General features: G+C 56.8%; 1 protein-coding gene across 1 annotated transcript in view; it reads left to right on the top strand.

The window, feature by feature from the left end:
- CHD5 (chromodomain helicase DNA binding protein 5) overlaps window positions 1-23121 on the top strand; it is a gene marked incomplete at both ends in the record, with an annotated part of 61783 nt that overhangs the window by 29782 nt on the left and 8880 nt on the right. The window contains 22 exons of the mRNA XM_080691260.1: window positions 1719-1850; window positions 1932-2040; window positions 4090-4281; window positions 4365-4565; window positions 6897-7034; window positions 7113-7234; window positions 7954-8127; window positions 8439-8580; window positions 9659-9790; window positions 11118-11235; window positions 12316-12440; window positions 13236-13467; window positions 13678-13788; window positions 14039-14211; window positions 14896-15070; window positions 15715-15807; window positions 15983-16071; window positions 16325-16458; window positions 16853-16997; window positions 17370-17529; window positions 20704-20783; window positions 20994-21126. Of these exons, the coding sequence (XP_080547386.1) occupies window positions 1719-1850; window positions 1932-2040; window positions 4090-4281; window positions 4365-4565; window positions 6897-7034; window positions 7113-7234; window positions 7954-8127; window positions 8439-8580; window positions 9659-9790; window positions 11118-11235; window positions 12316-12440; window positions 13236-13467; window positions 13678-13788; window positions 14039-14211; window positions 14896-15070; window positions 15715-15807; window positions 15983-16071; window positions 16325-16458; window positions 16853-16997; window positions 17370-17529; window positions 20704-20783; window positions 20994-21126 (3110 nt within the window). The remainder of the gene's footprint in view (window positions 1-1718; window positions 1851-1931; window positions 2041-4089; window positions 4282-4364; window positions 4566-6896; window positions 7035-7112; window positions 7235-7953; window positions 8128-8438; window positions 8581-9658; window positions 9791-11117; window positions 11236-12315; window positions 12441-13235; window positions 13468-13677; window positions 13789-14038; window positions 14212-14895; window positions 15071-15714; window positions 15808-15982; window positions 16072-16324; window positions 16459-16852; window positions 16998-17369; window positions 17530-20703; window positions 20784-20993; window positions 21127-23121) is intronic.

Below are 23121 nucleotides of genomic sequence, written 5' to 3'. Positions count from 1 at the left end.
ACCTTGTTTCCAAATAAAGAATAAAAATAGGGCAGGGGGTGTAGCTCGAAGGTAGAATGTCCCTGGGTTCCATCCCCAGAACCGCAAGGGTAGGCACAGCAAAGCTGTCCTTGGTCAAAGCCCGTGGCTGAGGGGCTGAGGTGGTGGAGCCGGGCTTTGGGTCCCGCGCTTTCTGCCACCGTTCTGAACCTGAACTCCCCCCACCCCAGCAACTTTATTGAGCCATCTGGAGATGAGTGAGGCCCTTCTCAACTTAGTGAGACCCTGTTTCAAAATAAGGAATGAAAACATGGCTGGGGGGACTCCGGGGTAGAACACCCTGGGTTCAATCCCCACTGTCGCAAAACAAAACAACAACTTCATGCTAAAAGCACAAGGGCCAATTTTTCTCTGTCGTCCAGAGTGGGCCAGACGACTGCCCTAAACTTGTTCTCTAGAGTCCTTTAAGAATGAATTATTTACTAAAATAATAATTAAAAAAAAAAAAACCCAGCTGGGTGTGGTGGCCCATGCTTGTAATCCCAGCATTCAGGAGGCTGAGACCTGGAGGATCGCGGTTCACGGACAGCCTCGGCTACTTAGTGAGGCCCTCTGCAACTCAGTGAGACCCGGTTTCAAAATAAAGAATAAAAAATAGGGCAGGGGGTGTAGCTCGGAGGTTGAATGCCCCTGGGTTCTATCCCCAGACCCCCAGACCCCCCCACAAAAAACCCCACTAGTTTCCATGGTGATTGGGGATTGGTGTTGCCCAGGCCAGCTGCAGCCACTGCTCCCCGATCTGTTTCCCTTGCCCTTTGGGGATGGACGGGTGAGCGTTCCTGCAGGCCTGCCCTGTAGCCAGAATCGAGCTGTGTGCTGCTGAGCTCGCTATCAGGTCTCTGTGTCCCCGGGAGCCTTTGGCAGCGGGCATTCCAACTGCGGGGACTGCATCTTTACCTACGTTGAAGAGATGGGTCCGCTACCCAGGATGAGCACTGCTCAAGTCTGTTGGGTTTTTTTTTCTTGCAGTACTGGGGATGGAACCCAGGGGCATTCTACCTCCGAGCTACACCCCCAGCACTATTTTTTATTCTTTATTTTGAAACAGGGTCTCGCTGAGTTGCAAAGGGCCTCACTAAGTGGCTGAGGCTGTCTTCCGACTGCAATCCTCCTGTCTCAGCCTCCCAAGTACTGGGATGACAAGCGTGCGCCACCCACCACGCCCCGCTCTGTTGAACTTTTGAAGTTAGAAAGCCAGGGCCCTGGGCAGGGGAGAGAACTATTCAACACAGAGATTCGGAATTCCCCTGTCCAACCCACTGGGCCTCACCCGTGCAGCAGAGGCAGGGACCGAGGCTGGGCACTGCTCCTCTCTGCCACTCGGCCACCCCGCATGGACCTTTATCTCCTCCCTTGCTGTGTGGCCCTGCACCTCTCTGGAGCCGCTGACCCAGCACCCTCCTCGCGGCTGGTGCAGGATTTATACTTTATTTGGAAACAGGGTCTCACTGAGTTGCTGAGAGCCTCTCTAAGTAGCTGAGGCCGGCTTCGAACCCGTGCGATCCTCCTGTCTCAGCCTCCCGAGCGCGGGGATTACAAACATGCGCCACCACGCCCGGCTAGGATCCCAGGGTCTGCGTCACGTGCCTGCTGCACCCCAAATCAGACCTCTGCTGCGGCCACCACTGCCCAGAGTGGCCCGCCCCTCCCTCCCCCACCGCCCGCTCCCTGTGTTACAGCTTCGACAAAAAGGGGGACGTCCACTACCTGATCAAGTGGAGGGACCTGCCCTATGACCAGTGCACCTGGGAGATGGACGACATCGACATCCCCTACTATGACAACCTGAAGCAGGCCTACTGGGGCCACAGGTGGGCGGGATCCGGCGCCTTGCGGGGAGGGCCCTCTTGGCCGCTGCTTGCTCACCGGTGCCCCCCTGCCCTCACCCCCAGGGAGCTGATGCTGGGGGAGGATGCCAGGATGCCGAAGCGGCTGATCAAGAAGGCCAAGAAGCCGAAAGATGACAAACAGGAGAAGCCTCCAGACACGCCCATCGTGGACGTGAGTGGGGCGGGACTGTGGTCGAGGGCACGAGGCCCAGGACGCTTCCCGGTCCCTCCGGCCTGTGTGCTTAGAGTCCACGAGCCACACTAGGTCGGGGCCCACGCAGGGTGGAACTCACACTAATGACACACTGTTCTTACCTGCAAGGAGACCCCGAGTCACTTAGCAAAGCTCCCTGGGGTGTCTGCCAGTGCCTGGCCCTGCAGTGGCACTGGGGGGACATGACTTAAAGGGCCACAGCTCTGTTGCAAGAAGCGCATCTTACCGCTGGGCGTGGTGGCGCACACTTGTAATCCCAGGGTTTGAGAGGCTGAGACAGGAGGATCGCAGTTCGTGGACAGCCTCAGCTACTTAGTGAGGCCCTCTGCAACTCTGAGACTCTGTTTCAAAATAAAGAATAAAAAATAGGGCTTCAAAAATAAAGAATAGCCGGGCGTGGTGGCGCACGCTTGTAATCCCAGCATTAAGGAGGCCGAGACCTGAGGATCGTGGTTCGTGAACAGCCTCAGCTACTTAGTGAAGCCCTTTGCAACTCAGTGAGATTCGGTTTCAAAATAAAGAAGAAAAAATAGGAGCCGGGCGTGGTGGCGCAAGCTTGTAATCACCGCGCTTGGGGGGCTGAGACAGGAAGATCACATGGGTTCGAAGCCAGCCTCAGCTACTTAGTGAGGCTCTCAGCAACTTAGTGAGACCCTGTTTCCAAATAAAATATAAAATAAGTCTGGGAGTATAGCCCGGAGGTAGAAAGCCTCTGGGTTCCACCCCCAGTGCCGCCAAAAAAAAAAAAAAAAAAAAAAAAGTGCATTTTAGCTGGTTGTAGTGGCCCATGCCTGTAATCCCAGTATTTGGGAGGCTGAGACAGGTGGATCACAGGCTTGAGGCCAGCCTTGGCAACTTAGTAACCCTCAGAAATTTAGGGAGACTCTGTTTCAAAATAAAAAATATGTGTACACTTGTAATAACCGTGGTAGTGCACACTACTGGGAGAGAACAATCACAGATTTTCAGCCAGCCTCAGCTACTTAGTGTGGTCCTTGGCAACTTAGACCCTGCTTCAAAATAAAGAATAAGCACCGGGCGTGGTGGCGCACGCTTGTAATCCCCGAGCTTGGGAGGTAGAGACAGGATCGCGCAGGTTTGAAGCCAGCCTTGCTGGCTTAAGAGACCCTGTTTCCAAATTTAAAAAAGTATAAAAATAGGTCTGGGAGTGTAGCCCAGAGGCAGAAGGTTTCCAGGAACCCCAGGACCACCCAAAAAATAGATAAATAAATAAATAAAGAAAGAAAGAAAGAAAGAGCTGGGCGTGGTGGCGCACGCTTGTAATCCCAGCATTCGGGAGACTGAGACCGGAAGATCACAGTTCTCAGACAGCCTCAGCTACTTAGTGAGGCCCTCTGCAACTTAGACCCTGTTTCAATTAAAGAATAAAAAGTAGGGCAGGGGGTGTAGCTCGGAGGTCGAATGCCCCTGGGCTCCATCCCCAGACCCGCACACACAAGAAGTATCTTCTCCCAGGACCCATGGCAGGGACAGCCAGGGCATGGGGTGTCAGCGCTAGTGAAGGGGGAATGGGTCCTGTCCGTCGGGAAGGCTTCTTCAGGGCAGTGGCCTGTATCTGCAGGACAGCGGGCACAGGGTCAAGCGGAGACAGCCGTCCTGGCAGGCACCGGGGCCGCCCCAGATACACAATCGTCCTGCCCTTCACCCAACAATGCTGAACAAGCTCCTTGGTGTCCCAGGCACCGTGTGGGACTCGGGGAAGCAGGGACCAGGGCGCTCCTGACATTCTGAGCTCAGAGGCAGAGTTCAGCAGTCGGGAAGTTTCCCTGGTAGAAGTACAGAGCTGTCAGGGAAGGACACTGCAGGAGCCAGGCTGGGAGCCGGGGCCTCCTGGAGGAAGAGGCATCTAGTGGAGACCGGAAGAGCTAGGCAGGCGGGCGGGGGCGGGAGAGCTGCAGGCAGAGGAATCGCACGCACTGTGGAGGCCTGGAGGGTGGACCCTGGTGGCCCAGGTCCGGAGCGCCTGAGCCTCTGCCTCCCCCACAGCCCACGGTCAAGTTCGACAAGCAGCCGTGGTACATCGACTCCACGGGTGGCACACTGCACCCGTACCAGCTGGAGGGCCTCAACTGGCTGCGCTTCTCCTGGGCCCAGGGCACCGACACCATCCTGGCCGACGAGATGGGCCTGGGCAAGACGGTGCAGACCATCGTGTTCCTCTACTCGCTGTACAAGGAGGTGAGTGGTGGCGGGCGGGAGGGCGGGCGGGGGTGGCGCCACCTCCAGGACGACGGCCTCACCGCCTCAGTCTCCCTCCGCAGGGCCACTCCAAGGGGCCGTACCTGGTCAGCGCGCCCCTGTCCACCATCATCAACTGGGAGCGGGAGTTTGAGATGTGGGCGCCTGACTTCTACGTGGTCACCTACACGGGGGACAAGGAGAGCCGCTCCGTGATCCGGGAGAACGAGTTTTCCTTTGAGGATAACGCCATTCGGAGCGGGAAGAAGGTGTTCCGCATGAAGGTGAGGGCCCCTCATCCCTGGGGAGTGGCCGGCCGGCCATGCAGTCTGTGGAGCCCGCACCCCCAGGGTCCCATGGAGGTGAGGCTGGCGGACTGATGAAGGTGTGCTGCGGCGGCAGTCATGGCAGTATCAGCTTCCTGTGGCTGCTGTGACAAACAGCAACCACTGCAGGCGTAACACAGCAGAGACCTCTCCTCTCCCGGTCTGGCGGCCAGCGCCTGGTGAGGAGGTGTTGACTGGACCGTGCTCCCTGTGAAGGCTCTAGGGGAGGACCCAGCCTTCCTGCTTCTTCCAGTTCCGGGGGCTACAGGCATTCCCTGCCTTCCAGCTGCCCTCCTGTCCTCTGCTCTCTGCCTGTCCTTTGGGCTTGCTTCTCATTTTCCTTTAAGGACATCACTAATTCAGCACAAACTTATCATACCCAGCTATATTTGGGGAGACTCTCTTTACAAGAAAGTTCCTAGGTGACCTTGAGTTTTGAGCCCTGGGGGTGGGGTGGGGAACACTCTTCAACCCAGAACACCAGCTGTGTGACCTCCGGGAAGCTCCCGGGCCTCTCAGGGCCTCAAAGCCTTCTCAGAAAAATGGATCTACCAGACCCACCTCACAGAGCTGTCAGGAGGGAGGTCGGGAGTTAGTAAGTGCTGGGCAGGGCCTCTCGACTCCCTTGTGCTGTGAAACCCTAGGGGCTCTTGTCTGAGGGCTGGCTCTGGGAGCAGGGACTGAGAGTCTGCATTTGAAACAGTCACAGCAGATGCGGATGGATTTCTGGTACCCAGACTGCGCCGTGAGAAGAATGCTGGGCTGGGCATCAGGAGGCCCTTAGTAAATATTAGTGCTCATGCCAGCCACCCTGCAGGGGCCTGCGGAGTCGCCCAGGCCTCCAGAGTGTGTTATCTTGGCTTTGTTTGTGGCCTCTGAGCAGCGGGGGCTCCCAGGAGAGGCTCAGAAGCCGCGGAAGGAATGGATGGATCCGTGATCGCAGCGGTGGCTCTGCACACAGATGGGCGAATGGGCCATTCGGTCACTAAAAGAACTTTGCCGGAGCTCACCATGGGGCCTTGCTATGGCTAGGCGCTTCATTCTCCTACTTATTTAATTAAAAAAACTGTGGTAAGCCGGGCGTAGAATGCCCTGGGTTCAACCCTCAGGAACACACACACCAAAAACAAACAAAAAACAAACCAATACACAAAATAAAAAATATAACAGAGCTGGGAGTGTAGCTCAGAGGTAAAATGCCCCCGAATTCAATCCCCAGTGCCACAAACAAAACAAAACAAAAACAAATTCTAATATGGACTTCCCTTTTCCACTTTAACCCTGGCTGCCCTTTATTAGCATGGCAGCATGAGGGAGTGCTCCAGCCTGGGGGCCCGTGAGCATCAAATGCGGAAGATGCTACGTTAGCTCAAGATTAGATTACCCTAGATTAGAGGTAAAGGAGGTGCTAAGCACCGGGTGCACCCCAGATGCCTGACCATAAGCAGCAGCCTGGGACTGGTTCTGTGATCCCTGGGACACCAAGATCTTCAGATGCCCCAAGTCCCTTATGTAACATATAGCCCATGCCCAGCCTTGCACAGTGTCCAATCATGTCTAGATTGTTTACAATCCTAACTTACAATTATACTTATGTTATTATAGCGGTTACACTGTATATATATTTTCAGTACTGGGTATTGAACCCAGAGGCATTCTACCACTGAGCTACACACCCAGCCCTATTTTTTATTTTTTATTCTTTTTTTTTTTTTTTTTTTTTTGCGGGTATGGGATTGGAACCCAGGGGCATTTGACCTCCGAGCTACACCCCCTGCCCTATTTTTTATTCTTTATTTTGAAACCGGGTCTCACTGAGTTGCAGAGGGCCTCACTAAGTAGCTGAGGCTGTCCGTGAACCGCGATCCTCTTTTCTCAGCCTCCCGAATGCTGGGATGACAAGCGTGCGCCACCATGCCTGGCTCTGTTACACTGTATTATTTAGGGAATACCTACAAGGAAAAAAGTCTATATCTATTGAGTACAGTTGCATTTTTCCCCCAGATATGTTCTTTCCAGGGATGGTTGAGTCTGCGGGGTCTGGAACCCGGGGATACAGAGGCCTGCTGTGTTTCTTTTCCAGGGTCTGTAGCACCGCCCTCTCTAGGGCACTGTGCCCTGGGCCTCAGCTGGCCCCTCTCCCAGGTGGCCGGTGTCTCTCCTTCCCAGCCCAGGCTGGCCAGGCTTCAGGGGTCCCGGGTCTTTGTGGTGTTCACATTCCGGACTCTCCTGAGACTTTGGAGGGCTTGGCCCTAGCTGCTTCCTCCCAAACGCTCCTCTCTCCCCCAGAAAGAAGTGCAGATGAAGTTCCACGTGCTGCTCACCTCCTACGAGCTCATCACCATCGACCAGGCCATCCTGGGCTCCATCGAGTGGGCCTGCCTTGTGGTGGACGAGGCCCACCGGCTCAAGAACAACCAGTCCAAGGTAGGTGGTGCCGGCCGTGGCGGGGTCGCCCTGCGCGAGGCTCCCTCCGCGCCTGACGGGCCCCTCGCTCCCTCAAAGTTCTTTAGGGTCCTGAACAGCTACAAGATCGACTACAAGCTGCTGCTGACGGGGACCCCCCTTCAGAACAACCTGGAGGAACTCTTCCATCTCCTCAACTTCCTGACTCCAGAGAGGTTCAAGTGCGTGCCGGGGCCGGCGGGTGGGTGGGGCTGGGGGTGCAGGTGGGGCTGGGGGCTTGCTGGGCCTCGGTGTCCTTGTCAGTCAGGTGGGGCAAGAGTATTGACCCCCTCCAGTGCCCTCATGGGGCTGGAGGGGGTGGCGCTGGGTGCCTCTCAGACACTGCCCATCCTGTGGTTTCTGTGGGTACCTGTCCCTATGCCCCTGGCTCCTCCTTTCCCTCCAGGGACTCAAGTTGGCCATGTTGACCAGCAGTGATGGGAGTCAGAGGCCCAGGGGAGGCTGGGGATGGGGAGGACAATGGAGCCTCACTTCTTCAGCCTCCTCCTCACCCACCCGTCTTCCCGCTCAGAATGGGGGTTCGGGTGAAATCGGCGCCACTTTTGGCATGGGGGGAGGCTGCTCTGAGGGCAGGTTTTGGCTCGGCTAGACCGCATTCCCTTGGGCACCCCTTAGCCTCAGTTTCCCTGCTTGTGATCTGGGCGATAGTCCTGGAGAGCTCACACGGAGGCGGCTTTGCGGACGGGAGGTACCCCGTGTGGCAGAGGGAGGGCTGTGCTGTGTGGCCGACGCAGGCTTAGACCAAGAGGCTGCTCTGGGCAGTGCCAGGCTCCACCAGCCGCTGCACCCAGCTCCCTCGCCTCAATCCCGGTCCCCTCCGCTGAGGCCTGTGCCTGCTCTGGTCTTCCGCTCCTGGCTCTAAGGCCTGTCTTTGTTGCAGCAACCTGGAGGGCTTCCTGGAGGAGTTTGCCGACATCTCCAAGGAGGACCAGATCAAGAAGCTGCATGACCTGCTGGGGCCGCACATGCTCAGGCGGCTGAAGGCGGACGTGTTCAAAAACATGCCGGCCAAGACCGAGCTGATCGTCCGCGTGGAGCTGAGCCAGATGCAGAAGTAAGCACCAGGGGCAGCCTGCCCCGTCCCCGGGGCTGGTCTCCAGGGCTGCCTGAGCCCAGCGGCGCTTCCCAATCGCTGGCCAGGCGATGCCTACCCCGTGACCTTACCTCTTGGGGCTCCTGGGGTCTCTCCGTAAGTGCTGTCTGGCGGCTACGGCTCCAGCCTCCCTGAAGGCCAGAGGGGCCCTCGGGGCTGTCAGGCCCAGGTGCACACGCCCGCTCTGGCGGCTACGGCTCCAGCCTCCCTAAGGCCAGAGGGGCCCTCGGAGCTGTCAGGCCCAGGTGCACACGCCGCTCTCCGCGCCGCAGGAAGTACTACAAGTTCATCCTCACCCGGAACTTCGAGGCGCTCAACTCCAAGGGCGGCGGGAACCAAGTGTCTCTGCTCAACATCATGATGGACCTGAAGAAGTGTTGCAACCACCCCTACCTCTTCCCGGTGGCCGCCGTGGTAGGTTCCTGGAGGCCGTCATGGGGCTTCCTGCAGGCCTCTGTGGCGGGTCCCCGAGACTAGGTCCAAAGGCTCCCGGCCCCTCGGTCTGCCCTGAGAATGAGGACCTGGGTCCCCATCATGCCAGGAGTTTCTGAAACTTCTTCCTGTCCATCCCCCAGCCAGGTCCTCTCTTGGCCCTTCCCTGTGACCCACTAAGGGCACAATGAGCTACCCCAAGACCCCTTCAGCCTCAGCACTGGGCCAGGGCAGGGTTCAGGGCTGGCATGGCTGCCCCCAACCCCCAAGGTCAGATTGTCACCAGCAACCGGGGTGCGTCTGCAGAGCAGCTATGGGTGAGACGCTGGACTCTGGACCCCGACACCCCGCCCCAGCTCTGTGATCTCAGAAAAGCTAATGCTCCTCTCTGAGCCTTGGTGTTTTACTCTGTAAAATGGGGACAGAAACATCAACTACCCAGAGGGGTTTTGGTGAGAGAGAGAACGTGTATGTTGAATGCCCTGGGAGAGAGTTCGGGGCTGGGGTCCACAGAGGACGTCAGCTGCCGCCCGCTGGTGTTGCCGCTTTCTGAGTCCTCTGCAGCTGGTGTTGTCACGTTCTGAGTCCTCTACAGCTCCTCTCCCGACACTGCAGAGCCCAGCGGGGAGTCTGACCTCGGGGTGACTCGGGCTCGGGCAACCCTGGGTCTCTTGTGATTCTCTGGGACTTGCCTTCTGCCTGGTGGGGGTCAGAGGGCTGGCCCCGCCTGGATGGCCCCCTCCAGTGACCACAGCGACCAGGCCGAACGCCTGCTGGGAAGGCTGACTGGACCTTGTCATCTTCTGTTCACGGGTTTCTCGGGTCTCAGGTGCCAGCCAGGGAGCAAGGCCAGGGGCAGAGCTGGCGGGCCTGCACCCTGCGGGCTCGTGGTGCCTGGACCCGTGTATCCCACGCTGTGGAACCTGCTCGGATTTGGGCTTCATGCTCAGCAGAGCAGACAGGCAGTCAGCCCGCGGCGGGGCTGCGGTCCGTCCCGGCAGCCGCTCGGTGCCACGCCAGGGAGGGGAGCGTACCAGGGCTCCACTTCTCCTGTCCACAGGAGGCGCCCGTCTTGCCCAACGGCTCCTACGATGGCAGCTCCCTGGTGAAGTCTTCGGGGAAGCTCATGCTGCTGCAGAAGATGCTCAAGAAACTGCGGGACGAAGGGCACCGCGTGCTCATCTTCTCCCAGGTGGGCCGCTGCCTCCCGCGGAGAGCACCCCCGGGGCTGAGGGTGCAGCTTGCCTTTCCTGTGCACCCCTGGGGCCTGATGTGGCTGGGAGATGGATCCACAATTCCCCCAACACCACTGCCAACCGGAGACATGAGCCTGAGCGGAGGCCTCCGGGGACCAAGTAGAGCGAATTGCATACATGCTAGAAATGTGTGCGGAGAGAGCGTGATGGGGCCAGCCCCCTCCCGTCCAAATTAACTAGCAAACCCAGATTCCCAAGCTCAAGATGGAACCGGATGCTAAGACATTCACAGAATGATAATTAGAGTCCAAATTGAAACAATAATACGTTAGCCTGAAGGACTCGAAGTAACCACGTGTAGGGTCCTCGCAAGTGAAGGGAGTAGCTAACACCCATCAATGATGAAGACTTAATTAGGCAAAAGCAGGAGGTGATGAGACAAGAATAAACAGATAGGCCTGTAGAGGAATTTAGTCATTGAAGTAAAACATCTCATCAGACCGGAGGAACTCCACACTGTAGAAGAGAACGCCGACGCACTGGAATCCAGTACTGAGGGATATTCTAGAAATGTGGCACAGAGAAAGATGAGAAATGACGCAGGGGTTTCAGGAGGTCCCAACGATCTGCTAGGAGCTACAGGATCAAAACTAGAACATGGTGAATCGTAAGATTTGAAGGGTTTGTAGACCTGGAGAAAGACACAGGCCTCAGATCTGAAGTGCGCTGCCGAGCGCCAAGCAGGGTCAGTACCAGTCAACCAGCCCCTAGCACCTGGAGGGAAACCAGGACTTACGAAGGGCAGATGGCCAGACTGTCCTCGGACTTCTCATCACGGCCACAGATACGGAGATGATGGCAAAACCGCCACGTCCTGCGGGGAGGTGTCTGCGGACAGTTTTATACATAGCTAAACTATCTCAAGAAGGGAAGTAGGGTAAGGGGCTCAGAAAGGACTGTCTTTGTGGACATCAGGGAAGATATCACAGGAGATGATGTTTGAATGAGTCTGGTTGGGGACAGCTGGTGGAAGGGGCACCTTGGCCTGCAGAAGTTTGAATGCAGGCTGAGGAGCTGGGGCTCCATTCCAGAAGGTATGAACGGGGAGGCTGCTGCGTGTTTGGGGCTGATGTGGAGGACGCACTGGCTGCCAGCGGGTGAGACTGGAGGCTGTGTTCTCTAGAGTCCCGCCTCAGGCCTATCTGGGTCCCGCTCGTCTCCTGACTTGTGGGCTGATCTCTCCTCACCTGTGCTGGGATCCCACCCATGTTCCTATGGGGCTCCTGGCTCTGTGGCGGCACCTCAGGCATCCCTCCCATGCAGATGACCAAGATGCTGGATCTTCTGGAAGATTTCCTGGAGTACGAGGGATACAAGTATGAGCGGATCGATGGTGGCATCACTGGGGGTCTCCGGCAAGAGGCAATCGACAGATTCAATGGTACCGCACCTCACCCAAGGGTTCTGGCTGGGACCCCATTTCAGTCTCTCTTCTTAGCTGGACCACCCAACCAATATTCCATGAGCCGCACCACAGTGGAGAAGAAAGCAGACCAGTCTTTAGGTCCCAGCGGGTGTCCCCTTAAGTATTTTTGTTTGTTTCTAGTACTTGGCATGGAACCCAGAGCCTCACACATGCCGGGCAAACGCTCTACCTCTGAGCCACACCCTGGACCCCTTGACTTTTTTATTTAGAGACAAAGTCTTGCTAAGTTTCCCTATCTGGCCTTGAACTCATGATTTTCCTGCCTCAGCCTTCAGAATAGCTGGGATTAGCCGAGTGTGGTGGCACATGTTTGTAATCCCAGCATTTGGGAGTCTGAGACAGGAGGATTGGGGTTCGCGGATAGCCTTAGCTACTTAGTGAGGCCCTTTGCAACTCAGTGAGACCGTTTCAAAATAAAAAATAAAAAATAAATTGGGCTGAGGGTGTAGCTCGGAGGTATACTCTCCCTGGGTTCCATCCCCAGTACTGAAAAACAAACAAAACAACAACAACAACAAAAAGAATAGTCTTTAGGATTAATACCTGCTCTGTACTGAGTTAGGAATGGACAGAGATAACGGCAGAAAAATGTCACCATATGAAGAAGTTGGTGCCGAGAGTCTGGCTGACACCCTGGGCCTCTAGACACCAGAGAGGCCCCTGGTCTTATGAGTGCTGGGCAGAGCCCACCATGATGGACCCCAGCTGAGCTCTCCGGGGCCTCCCGGGGGCCCTGCCTGAATTTGCTGGTTGTTTGCAGTTTGGTCTTTCCCCATCCAGGCTTTGAACGTGGGCCTCCTTCTCATTCCGGCTTTCTCTCCCTTGGACCAGGGCTCAGAGTACTGTCCAGAACTACCTGGGCCCAGGTGTGGCCCTCCTCTGAGATGGGGCCACAGTCTTGGTCCAGCTTCTCTGCCAGGAGCCTGTTGCTCTGTAGGCCCATGGCCTCCCTCTGCCCTTGCCCATCTCATCTGTAGCCTGCCCGGGTGCCCTGCTAAGCCACCCACCCCATCTGCCCACCTCCTCTCTTCCCAGCCCCCGGAGCCCAGCAGTTCTGCTTCCTCCTCTCCACCCGGGCGGGTGGCCTGGGCATCAACCTAGCCACGGCCGACACGGTCATCATCTACGACTCGGACTGGAACCCGCACAACGACATCCAGGTGTGTGGCCTTCCTGCCTGCCTACCGGTGCCCTCGCGGCTGGCGCCCCCACTCCGCATCCTCTGGCCCTGCCTCTCCCCTCCCCAGACCTGTGGCCTTCCTCTGCCATGGAGTCCCAGCCCCAGGAGGGGGCCTGAGAAGGGGATGAAGGCAGGATGAGGGAGTCCTGGGACCCAGAGGGTTCCAGCTGTAGCAGAGATAGGAAGCCTGGAGTCGAGCTTGTTGGAAGAAGGAATTATGTGGGAGGGTTCAGGGGCTGTGGGAATAGAGCTACCTGGTGTCCCTCGGTTACCTTATTCTGGGTCAGGGACACGTGCGTTTAACAGTTAACACTGTTGGGGCACATGCAGACCCCTGTCTCAGGCACACGCGTGACTCACGTGAATACACAATGGTCGTGTCACCCAGGGATCTGATGCAAGACTCGAGTATCTCCTTAGACCCGTTTCAGGGCCTCGCTGGTCTGGAAGGGGCTGAACATTCCGGCCCATGGTCCTGCAGTCCCGTTAGTGAGTCACTCATGGGTGCAGCCCCCGCCGCTCCATGGCCCGCTGCTGGAGCTCCGTGGGGCTTGTTAACCCTGCTCACAGGCTGCGCTGACCCTCAGCACCCTGCCCACCCACAGCCACGCCTAGTTCCACCTGTCCAGACACATTTTCATTGCAAACCTACCTGGCCGCCAGGCCCTGGTGAGGCTGGGGGGTCAGGTTCGCCCCTTCCATTCCACGGCCCCCAGCTCTGTGCCTGGAGCCCTCGGTCAAGCCCTGGGTGCTGAGGGGCTGGTCTCTCCCCCAGGCCTTCAGCCGCGCCCACCGCATCGGGCAGAACAAGAAGGTAATGATATACCGCTTCGTGACCCGGGCCTCCGTGGAGGAGCGCATCACGCAGGTGGCCAAGCGCAAGATGATGTTGACCCACCTGGTGGTGCGGCCCGGGCTGGGCTCCAAGTCCGGCTCCATGACCAAGCAGGAGCTGGATGACATCCTCAAGTTCGGCACAGAGGAACTCTTCAAAGACGACGTGGAGGGTGGGGCTCCCGGGGACAGGAGTGTGGTGGGGTTCAGGGTGGCCCTGCGTGAGATGTACGCATCCAGGGTCCCTGCCAGCCCCACTGCGCTCAGCCCCGTCTCCTCTGCCCGGGCCTGTGTCTCCATCTATGGCGGGCCAAGGTGGGGTTTCTGCCCACCGTCCCCGCAGCCTCTGTGCACTACACCAGCACGCCTCCTCTGTCTTCCAGGGATGATGTCCCAGGGCCAGCGGCCTGCAACGCCCATCCCTGATGTGCATTCCTCCAGGGGGGGCGCCCTGGCTGCCAGCACAAAGAAGAAGCATGGTAGCACCCCGCCAGGTAGGGAGCCCGCCGAGCCCTGCCCCGGCTCCTCCTAGGTGCAGGCGCTCCTGGAAAGGGGCTCCCTGCTGCCCACCAGCTCATCCCTGGGGTGTCGCTGGGGGCTGCAGGTGGGGAGGCCCAGAAAGTTTAGAGTCGGGCTTGTCAGGTGCCCCCCAGCCCAGCTTGGAAGCGATGGGAAGGGCCATTGCTGGGGGTTGGCCAAGCTTGAGCCCGGGTAGTCCCCGATGGTGTCCCCGTCTGCCACCAGGCGACAACAAGGACGTGGAAGACAGCAGCGTGATCCACTATGACGATGCGGCCATCTCTAAGCTGCTGGACCGGAACCAGGACGCCACGGACGACACGGAGCTGCAGAACATGAACGAGTACCTCAGCTCCTTCAAGGTGGCGCAGTACGTGGTGCGCGAAGAGGACGGCGTGGTAAGGCCCCCGCCTGCGCGCTGCGCTGTGCCCTCGGGACCCGGGCTCCTCCCGCTCCAGGAGCCCGGTCCTCCGCCCCAAGAGCCTCCGGGCCATGGCCACGCCCCCAGCAGCATGCCCCGCCCTACCACAGCCCCACCCTCTAGCCACTCCTCCCCTGCTGTAGCCCCGCCCCTCAGGCACCACGCCCCGCAGGATGCCGCGCCCCCGGCTAAGATGGTGACCTCCACTCTTGTCCTATACTGCCTTTGTGGACATCAGCCACCATCGGGGCACCAACTTCTCTCCTGCATCGCCACCTGCGCATCTTCCTCATTCTGCAACTCCTAGTTCTCCCCCAAGACCTTCTCTGAGTCTCCCGCGCCCCCTCCTCTTCCCCCTGAGCGCCCAGCCTCTGGTAGACCCTATGTGCTCATTACCCTTGCTTTGAATCCAGAGCCCCTTGAGGGCTGGCTTTGCACAGGCCAGGAGAGACGGGGTGCATTAGTGAGCAGCGGGGCAGCGGGGGCAGGGAGAGGAGGGCAGCAGGGGCGGGCGAGGGGATAGCTCCCGGCAGTATAGGCCTCCCGGGGCTCCTGGAACCCCAGCAGAGCAGGCAGGTGCGGTGCAGGCGGCAGGAGGCTGCCCAGAGGACAGGACGCCTGCCCTGCCAGTGCCCGCCAGCCCCTGCGCCTGTGTCCCCAGGAGGAGGTGGAGCGGGAGGTGATTAAGCAGGAGGAGAACGTGGACCCCGACTACTGGGAGAAGCTGCTGCGGCACCACTACGAACAGCAGCAGGAGGACCTGGCCCGCAACCTGGGCAAGGGCAAGCGCATCCGCAAGCAGGTCAACTACAACGACGCCTCCCAGGAGGACCAGGGTGCGTGCTGCGCCCGCCCGAGACCCCAGGGGCTGTGCAGGAGCCCTGGGAGGTGCAGGGGGTGACTTCTGGGAGGAAGTCGGAGGAAGGGGGGTGTCCAGGTTTGGGGGAGCGAGAGGGAGATCCGGCTGAGCGTTGTGGCACACGTTTGTCATCCCAGTACTGGGGAGGCTGAGACAGGAAGATCCCGTGGGTTCGAAGCGAGCCTCAGCTACTTAGTGAGGCTCTCAGCACCTTAGTGAGACCCTGTTTCCAAATAAAAATATAAAAAATAGGTCTGGAAGTGTAGCCCAGAGGTAGAAGGCACCTGGGTTCCATCCCCAGAACCACACAAACAAAAAAACAAGAAAAACAAGAAAAATAAAAAAGACAGGGATCCGTCCAGTGACTTCCTTGCGGGTGGTGTGCACTGGGCCAACCAGTTTGAGCCTCAGTTTCCCTGTCTGTAGCACTGGGATGGGAGCAGCGTATTTCTTGGTGTATCAGGTAGTGTCCTGGTTACTGAGCAAGGTCGCAGGAAGTACCTGGGGTCATTGTCTACTCAGTGGGGGTGTCGGGCTGGGCCTGGTCCCGGGCATGCAAGGGTTGGGAGGTTGCTTCTGTGCACACGGCCCCTCCACGCCCCTCTGCCCGGTCCCCTGCAGAGTGGCAGGATGAGCTCTCGGATAACCAGTCTGAGTACTCCATCGGCTCCGAGGATGAGGACGAGGACTTTGAGGAGAGGCCTGAAGGGCAGGGTGAGTGTCAGTGCTGGTGGCCTGGGCTGCCCGGGGCTGGGTGTCGGGAGCTGAAGGGGGGTCAGGCCGAGTTGCCTTGGGGCTGCTGTGGGAGGATGTCCGGAGGGGTCCTGCTGGTGGGTGGGCAGGGGGAGCCCCGGGGCCCCCACCTAAGGGTGTGTGGGCTGCTCCCCAGGTGGACGCCGGCAATCCAGGAGGCAGCTGAAGAGTGACAGGGACAAGCCCCTGCCTCCTCTTCTTGCCCGAGTTGGCGGCAACATTGAGGTGGGGCCCGCCTGCACCCCGACTCTCCCAGACCCCTTCCTGCCACCCCTGGGGTATGGAGGAGGGGCTGGGGGCTTGCCCAGGGTCACATACCAAGTACAAGTGAGGCTGGTGTGGATGTTCTGGGTCCTGCGTCGGGTCCCCGAGCACCCAACCACACACATACATCCTTTCTCCCCATCTCTGAACTCTGCACCTGCTCCAACTCTGACCCGGGCTCACACACCTGACACCTGCTGTCTGCCCTGCCCAGGTTCTGGGCTTCAACGCCCGGCAGCGGAAGGCCTTTCTGAACGCCATCATGCGCTGGGGCATGCCCCCCCAGGACGCCTTCAACTCTCACTGGCTGGTGCGAGATCTCCGGGGAAAGAGCGAGAAAGAATTTAGGTAAAGGGGCCCGGTGAGGCGACGCCCCACGAGGCCCTCCAGTCCCCGTGGGGGGGCTCCAGAGGGGCAGGCGCTTCCTACACACAGGGTCAGCCCTTGCCACGCCAAGGGGCATCAGAGAGCTCACCAACTGCTGGCCTTTGGGTGGTGGGCGCAGGGCAGGGTGGATTTGCAGAAGCCCTGGCCTGCCGGGCCCAGCTGCATCAACCACAGCCAGGGGGGTCTGGGTCCTGCAGGGTGAGGGGTCCCCCACTAGGGAGGCTCCCCCTTCCTCTTCCGGGGCCTGGCCCAGCGGTCCTGGTTTAGGTCAGTGGTGGCTGATGTTTCCGGCCAAGAGGTCCCCTGGGGTCCTGCTGGCCCCCCACTCCCTGAGCCCCAGTCCCCCCAACCCCAGAGCCTATGTGTCCCTCTTCATGCGGCACCTGTGTGAGCCTGGGGCGGACGGCGCGGAGACTTTTGCGGACGGCGTGCCCCGGGAAGGCCTTTCCAGACAGCACGTACTCACGCGCATTGGGGTCATGTCACTGGTTAGGAAGAAGGTGGGTGAGTGAGCCCCGACGGGCCCTTCCTGGGGACCACCCGGGACCCTGGCACTGCCTCGGGGGTCCACGCTCAGAGGGCGGGCCCAGCGTCTGGCTTAGGTCACACCGCTGGCTGCCCTGGGTCTGAGCCAGGCTGAGGGACCCCGGGAGCCTTCTTGGGTGAGGGGCCTGGGGGTGGAGGTCACAGGGCAGAGGACATGCATGTGTGGGGTGCAGGGGCACTGGCCTGGGAGGTGGTGGTCAGGAGTATATTCACCATGGCCAGCTTAGGCAGCACCCACCCGGAGCCGCTCCTGGGCCATTGGGGCCGAGCTGCGACCACCCCCGTCCCTGTGACCACCCCCTCCCTGTTTCTCTCTGCTGCCCCAGGTCCAGGAGTTTGAGCACGTCAACGGGAAGTACAGCACCCCGGACTTGGTCCCCGAGGGGCCTGAAGGCAAGAAGCCAGGCGAGGTCGTCTCCTCCGACCCGAACACGCCGGTGCCCGCCAGCCCTGCCCACCTCCCGCCAGCCCCGCTGAGCCTGCCAGGTCTGGGCTCCGGGAGATCAGGGGAGGGAGCCGTGTCATGGCAGGCAGCAAGGCAGGGTAGCCCCGAGACCTCTGTGCACTCCAGAGACCTCTGTGCACTCCACCAAGGACAGCCTCCGCTCCAGGAGCATGTGCCTGCGGAAGGGCCTCTCCCCAGAGGGGTTTGCTTTGCTTTTCTCTCTATCTCTGCACTGAGGATTGAAGCCAGTTGCGTGCCACCATTGAGTTATACCCTCAGCACTGTTTTTTTTTTTTATTTTGAGACAGGATCTTGCCAAGTTGCAAGGCTGGCCTCAAAATTGTGACTTCTAACTCCAGCTCCCTAGTCCCTGGGACGACAGCCCTGCGCCACGCCTGTGCGCCGGCCTGAGACGCTTTTTCCCCCTTTGTGCTGATTGGATCTAGGAGCATTCTACCATTGAGCTACACTCCCACCCCTTTTCTTATTTTATTTTGAAACAGGATTCTGTTGTTGAAGCTGGCCTTGAATTTGTGATCATTCTGTCTCAGCCTCCCAAATACTGGGATTACAGGTGTTATAGCACTATACTCAGCTGTATTTGGTTTTTCTTTTTCTTTTCTTTTTGTGTGTGTGTGTGTGGTGCTAGGGATTAAACCCAGGGCATTCTATCTCCAAGACCTTTTTTTTACTTTTTATTTATTTTATTTTATTTTTTGCAGTACTGGGAATTGAGCCCAGGGCATTCTACCTGAGAGCTACACACTTAGCCCTGATTTATTCCCTCCCTCCCTCCCTCCTTCCCTCCCTCCCTCCCTTCCTTCCTTCCTTCTCTCCTTTCTCTCTTTTTGCAGGACTTGGGATGAAACCCAGGGGCATTCTACCTCTGAGTTACACCCCCAGCCCTATTTTTTTTATTCTTTTTTTTTTTTTTTGGTGGTACTGGGGTTCCTGGAAGCCCTTCTACCTCTGGGCTACACTCTCAGACCTATTTTATGCTTTTTTATTTTTGGAAACAGGGTCTCTTAAGCCAGCGCGGGTGGCTTCAAACCTGCACGATCCTCCTGTCTCCATCTCCCAAGCGCGGGGATTACAAGCGTGCGCCACCACGCCTGGCTATTCTTTATTTTTTGAAACAAGATCTCACTGAGTTGCAAAGGGCCTAGGTAGCTGAGGCTGTCGGTGAATCGCGATCCTCCTGTCTCAGCCTTCCAAATGCTGGGATTACAAGCGTGCACCACCACGCCTGGTTTATTTTTTATTTTCAAAACTTTATTTTTTTTTGGTGGTACTGGGGATGGAACCCTTCTACCTCCGAGCTCCGGGCTACACTCTCAGACCTATTTTATATTTTATTTGGAAACGGTCTCTTAAGCCAGCAAGGCTGGCTTCGAACCTGCGCGATCCTCCTGTCTCCGCCTCCCAAGCGCGGGGATGACAAGCGTGCGCCACCACGCCCGGCTTTCAAAACTTTTATTTGCAAAAACAAAAACAAAAACAAAAACAAAAAACCACAAACTTTTATTTGCCCAACTCGTGAGGTTGCCCAACTCGTGAGAGTGTTGCTAAGGTGCTCAGGCTGTCCTCAGACCTTCCGTCCTCCTGTCTCAACCTCCCAAGTACTGGGATTACAGGTGTGTGTCATCACGCCCAGCTTGGGTTTTCTTTTTAACAACAGCCTTGAGGTTGAACTCTTATGTATGGGTATTACACAATTCGCCCGTCTGCATGTGCTGTGAGCGGCTTCTGTTGTATTCATCGGGCTCTGCAGCCATCGCTGTTTTCAAAGGCAGAAGACTTCATCGCTTCAAAACGAAGCCCTGAGTTGGGCGGGGAGGCACACACCTGTAATCCCAGTACTTGGGGAAGCTGAAACAGGAGGGTTGCAGACCTGAGGCCAGTCTCAACAGCTTAGCTAGAGCCTATTTCAAAAATATAAGTGAAAATTAAAAGGGGCTGGAGGTGTTTCTCAGAGGTAGATTCCCTAATACCAAAATAAATAAATAAAAAGAAAGAAAATTCATCATCAGATACCTCCCGATGCCCTTCCCCCAGCCCTAGGCAGCACTCCCCTGCTTCTGTCCCTCAGGATTTGTCTTGGGACATGTCTCTAAGGGCATTTCCCACCCAGTAGTCATACACGGTCAGCCTCTGGGGTCTGGCTCCTTTCCCTGAGCAACATGTTACAAGATTCATCCACATTGTAAGATGGTTCAGTTACTCACGCTCCCTCGTGGCCAAATAGCATTCCCGTGAATGGGCTGACCGCAGGCTTTTTCTTTTAATCCACAAATCCGCTGATAGACATCTGGGTTTCGTCTGTTTTTTGGCTATGGTAAACAGTGCTGCAGGGAGCATTTGCACGTGGGATTTCGCATGGGCGTGGATTTTCAGATCTCCTGGGTATCTCCCCAAGAGTGGACTGCTGGATCTCGGTGTGGTGGTGCATGCCTGTAATCCTGTACTTGGGAGGCTAAGATTGGAGAATTGCAGGTTTGAGGACAGCCTCAGCAACTTAGCAAGATTCTCAGCAACCTGGCGAGATCTTATTTCAAAACAAGAAAAAAGGGCTAGAGGAGGTAGAATGCCCCTGGGTTTGATCCTCAGTACAGAAAATATGGAATGGATTTATGGATCATAGTGTAACTCTGTTTAAGCTCTTTGGCTGCCAGACTGTTTTTCAAAGCAGCCCTTTCAAAGGTGCCCTTTGGAGGGAGGACACGTTGGGGCTGGCTTCTGACTCTGCCCCGAACTCTGTGTGTGACCTTGGACAGGCTACTTAAACCCCATGAACTTCCATTTTCTCACCCATGGTCTCCAACACCTTGCATGATGCCAGGAAACTCACACTTGTCCAGAGGCACACAGCTAGTCGGCCAGCCTGCAAGCCGAACGGAACCCACACATCCTGGCTCTAATCCAGAGGAACGGTTCCCCTGTGGCCCAGCTGTCCACTCTTGGGTGGACACGCAGAAGTGAAAACCTAGTCACTCTGCTCGCTGCCTCCTTGCAGAGGGATCCCTGCCCTGACGGCCTCTGCGTTGGCCTCATGGGCCTGAGGTCCTACGAGGTCTCAGTCAGAGCCTGCCCTGGGCCCTCTGTGTACTGGGAACCCTGCCCCTCTCTCCCAGAGGTGCTGTCCGGCACCCCATTCAATGCCCTCTGCCTCTTCTTCACCCAAGCCCATCTGTCTCATCTCCTCTTAAATCTTCCAGACAAAATGGAAGCCCAGCTGGGCTACGTGGATGAGAAGGAGCCGGTGGTGCAGAAACCAAAGAGGCCCTTGGAGATCCAGGTACAGAGGTTCCTGCTGTCTGGGCCCGCGGTGAGCGCTGGGTCTGGGGGCTTCCTGGGCCTCTTGGCTCCCAGATTGGCCCTCTAGTCAGGGGGACTGGCTGGGAGCCATGGCCGGAGCTAGGACTGTGGGCGCCAGGTCAGGGCCTGCGCCTGCCTTCCATTCCGATTTGGTCTCAGGCCCTACAGCCCACCGACCTGTCCTTCCTAGGCCCTACCAGCTACTCTAGACAGAGCAGAGGGTGAGGAAAAGCACAAGAGCTCGGACAGCAAGGAGAGGGCCCGCGAGGAACGGCCGGAGGAGATGGAGAAGGCCCAGCCCTCCCCGGAGCAGCTGAGCAAAGGTAGGCTTCAGCACCCTGGGGCGGAGAAGGGCCGCTGGGTGGGTGCTCTTCCTGGCTGAGGGGCAGGCTTGGCTCCCGACTTGCTGGCCGCACGACAGGGGGCAGGGGCTCAGGTATCTACACGGGGGCTTGAACTCTGCCCACCGCACAGAGACCGAGGGTTCCTGGGCTGTGTTTTGGTTGGCGATTTGGTTTGAACACAGGAGCCTTCTTGATAGTAGGGAAGAGATTGTTGTCAGCCTGTCACGTGTGCTTGAAAAGCGTGTCTTCTAGTAGGGGGATGCAAGGTTGTAAACACACACGTTAGCAGCGTACGTGTTGCAGCCTTACCAGTATTCAGTTTGATTAGGTGGGTCACCCCTGGGAGACTTTGTCACTCTCTCCCTGGGATTGCGGAGTCGTTTCCTTCTCCCTGTAACGCCCGATTCCGCTCCTTGGCGTTGGAGGCTGTGCTGTTAGCTCTGTGTTTGTTCAAGTGTTTTTAACTTTTCGGGTGAGCGTGCCCCTCTTCTGTAATAATGAGCATCCTTCCTGGTACATTTTGCTTTAAAGTTTATTTTGTCTGATTTGTGTTAATCTTTTAAAATTATATATGATATACTTTTCTCTCCATATATACATATATATATAGTGTGTATATATATAGTGTGTATATATATATATATATATATATATATATATATAGTATATATATACCTACCTATAGTGTGTGTGTGTGTGTGTGTGTGTGTGTGTTTTACTGGGAATTGAACCCAGAGGCATTCTATCTCTGAGCTATAACCCTAACCATTTTTATTTATTTATTTTTTGTTTTGAAACAGAGTCTCTCTAGGTTGCCGAGGCTGGCCTCAAACCTGTGATCCTCCTGTCTCCGCCTCCCAAGCGCGGGAATTACAAGCGTGTGCCACCATGCCCGGCTTCCTTCTTATATTTTATTATGAGACAGGGTTTTGCTAAGTTGCCCAGGCTGGCCTCGAACTTGGGACCCTCCTGCCTCAGCCTCCTGAGTTGCTGGGTTACGGGCATGTGCCACTATGGCTGGCCTGGTTCTATTTAGCTATTATAAATAATACCAACGTGAACATTTAAGTACACATTTCTGTGTGAACGTAGATTTTCATTTCTTGAGTATGAGGAGGGGAGCGGCTGAGTTGTATGGTGACTGTCTGATGTTGCGGGCGGTGGGGCTCTCCCCTGTGCTGCCCGGGTTCTCCTGCCCCCCGGCGGGGCGAGGGTCTCAGCTCCTCCAGCTCCTCCACGGCCGTCATTATCACCAGTCTTTGACTGTAGCCATGCTGGGGGCTGAGAAGTAGAGTGCTGTCTCATTGTGAGTCTGATTTGCGTTTCCATTGTTCAAAAAGCTGTTAAGTACCATTTCATGGCTTATTTGTACCCTATATGTATAAATATTGAAGAAGTATCTTTTTAGATCCTTTGACCATTTTTATTTAATTATTTTTAATTTTTAATTTTTGCGGTACTGGGGATGGGACCCAGGGGCAATTCTACCTCCGAGCTACACCCCCTGCCCTATTTTTTATTCTTTATTTGGAAACAGGAGCTCACTAAGCTGAGGAGGGCCTCACTAAGTAACAGGTTGGCTGCGAACCTACGATCCTCCTGTCTCAGCTTCCCAAGTACTGGGATTAAAAGTGTGCACCACCACGCCTGGCAATGATTGTGTATTTCACTTCCAGAAGTTCTCTCTAACATTTCCCATTTTTCTTTCTTTCTTTCTTTCTTTCTTTCTTTTTTTTTTTTTTTTGACTTACTCTTTCACTCTTTCCCCATTCCTTCTTTTTTTTTTTTTTTTTTCCAGCACTGGGGATGGAACCCAGCGGCGTTCTACCTCCGGGCTATACCTCCATCCCTATTTTATACTTTATTTACAAACAGGTCTCACTAAGTTGCTGAGGGCCTCACTCAGTAGCTGAGGCTGGCTTCGAACTTACCATCCTCCTGTCTCAGCCTCCCAAGGGCTGGGGTGACAAGCGT

Source organism: Muscardinus avellanarius (genome assembly GCF_963383645.1).
Source record: "Muscardinus avellanarius genome assembly, chromosome: 3".
Classification (NCBI taxonomy): domain Eukaryota; kingdom Metazoa; phylum Chordata; class Mammalia; order Rodentia; family Gliridae; genus Muscardinus; species Muscardinus avellanarius.
The sequence above is the reverse complement of the archived record's forward strand: the minus strand, read 5'-3'. Positions and strand labels throughout refer to the sequence as shown.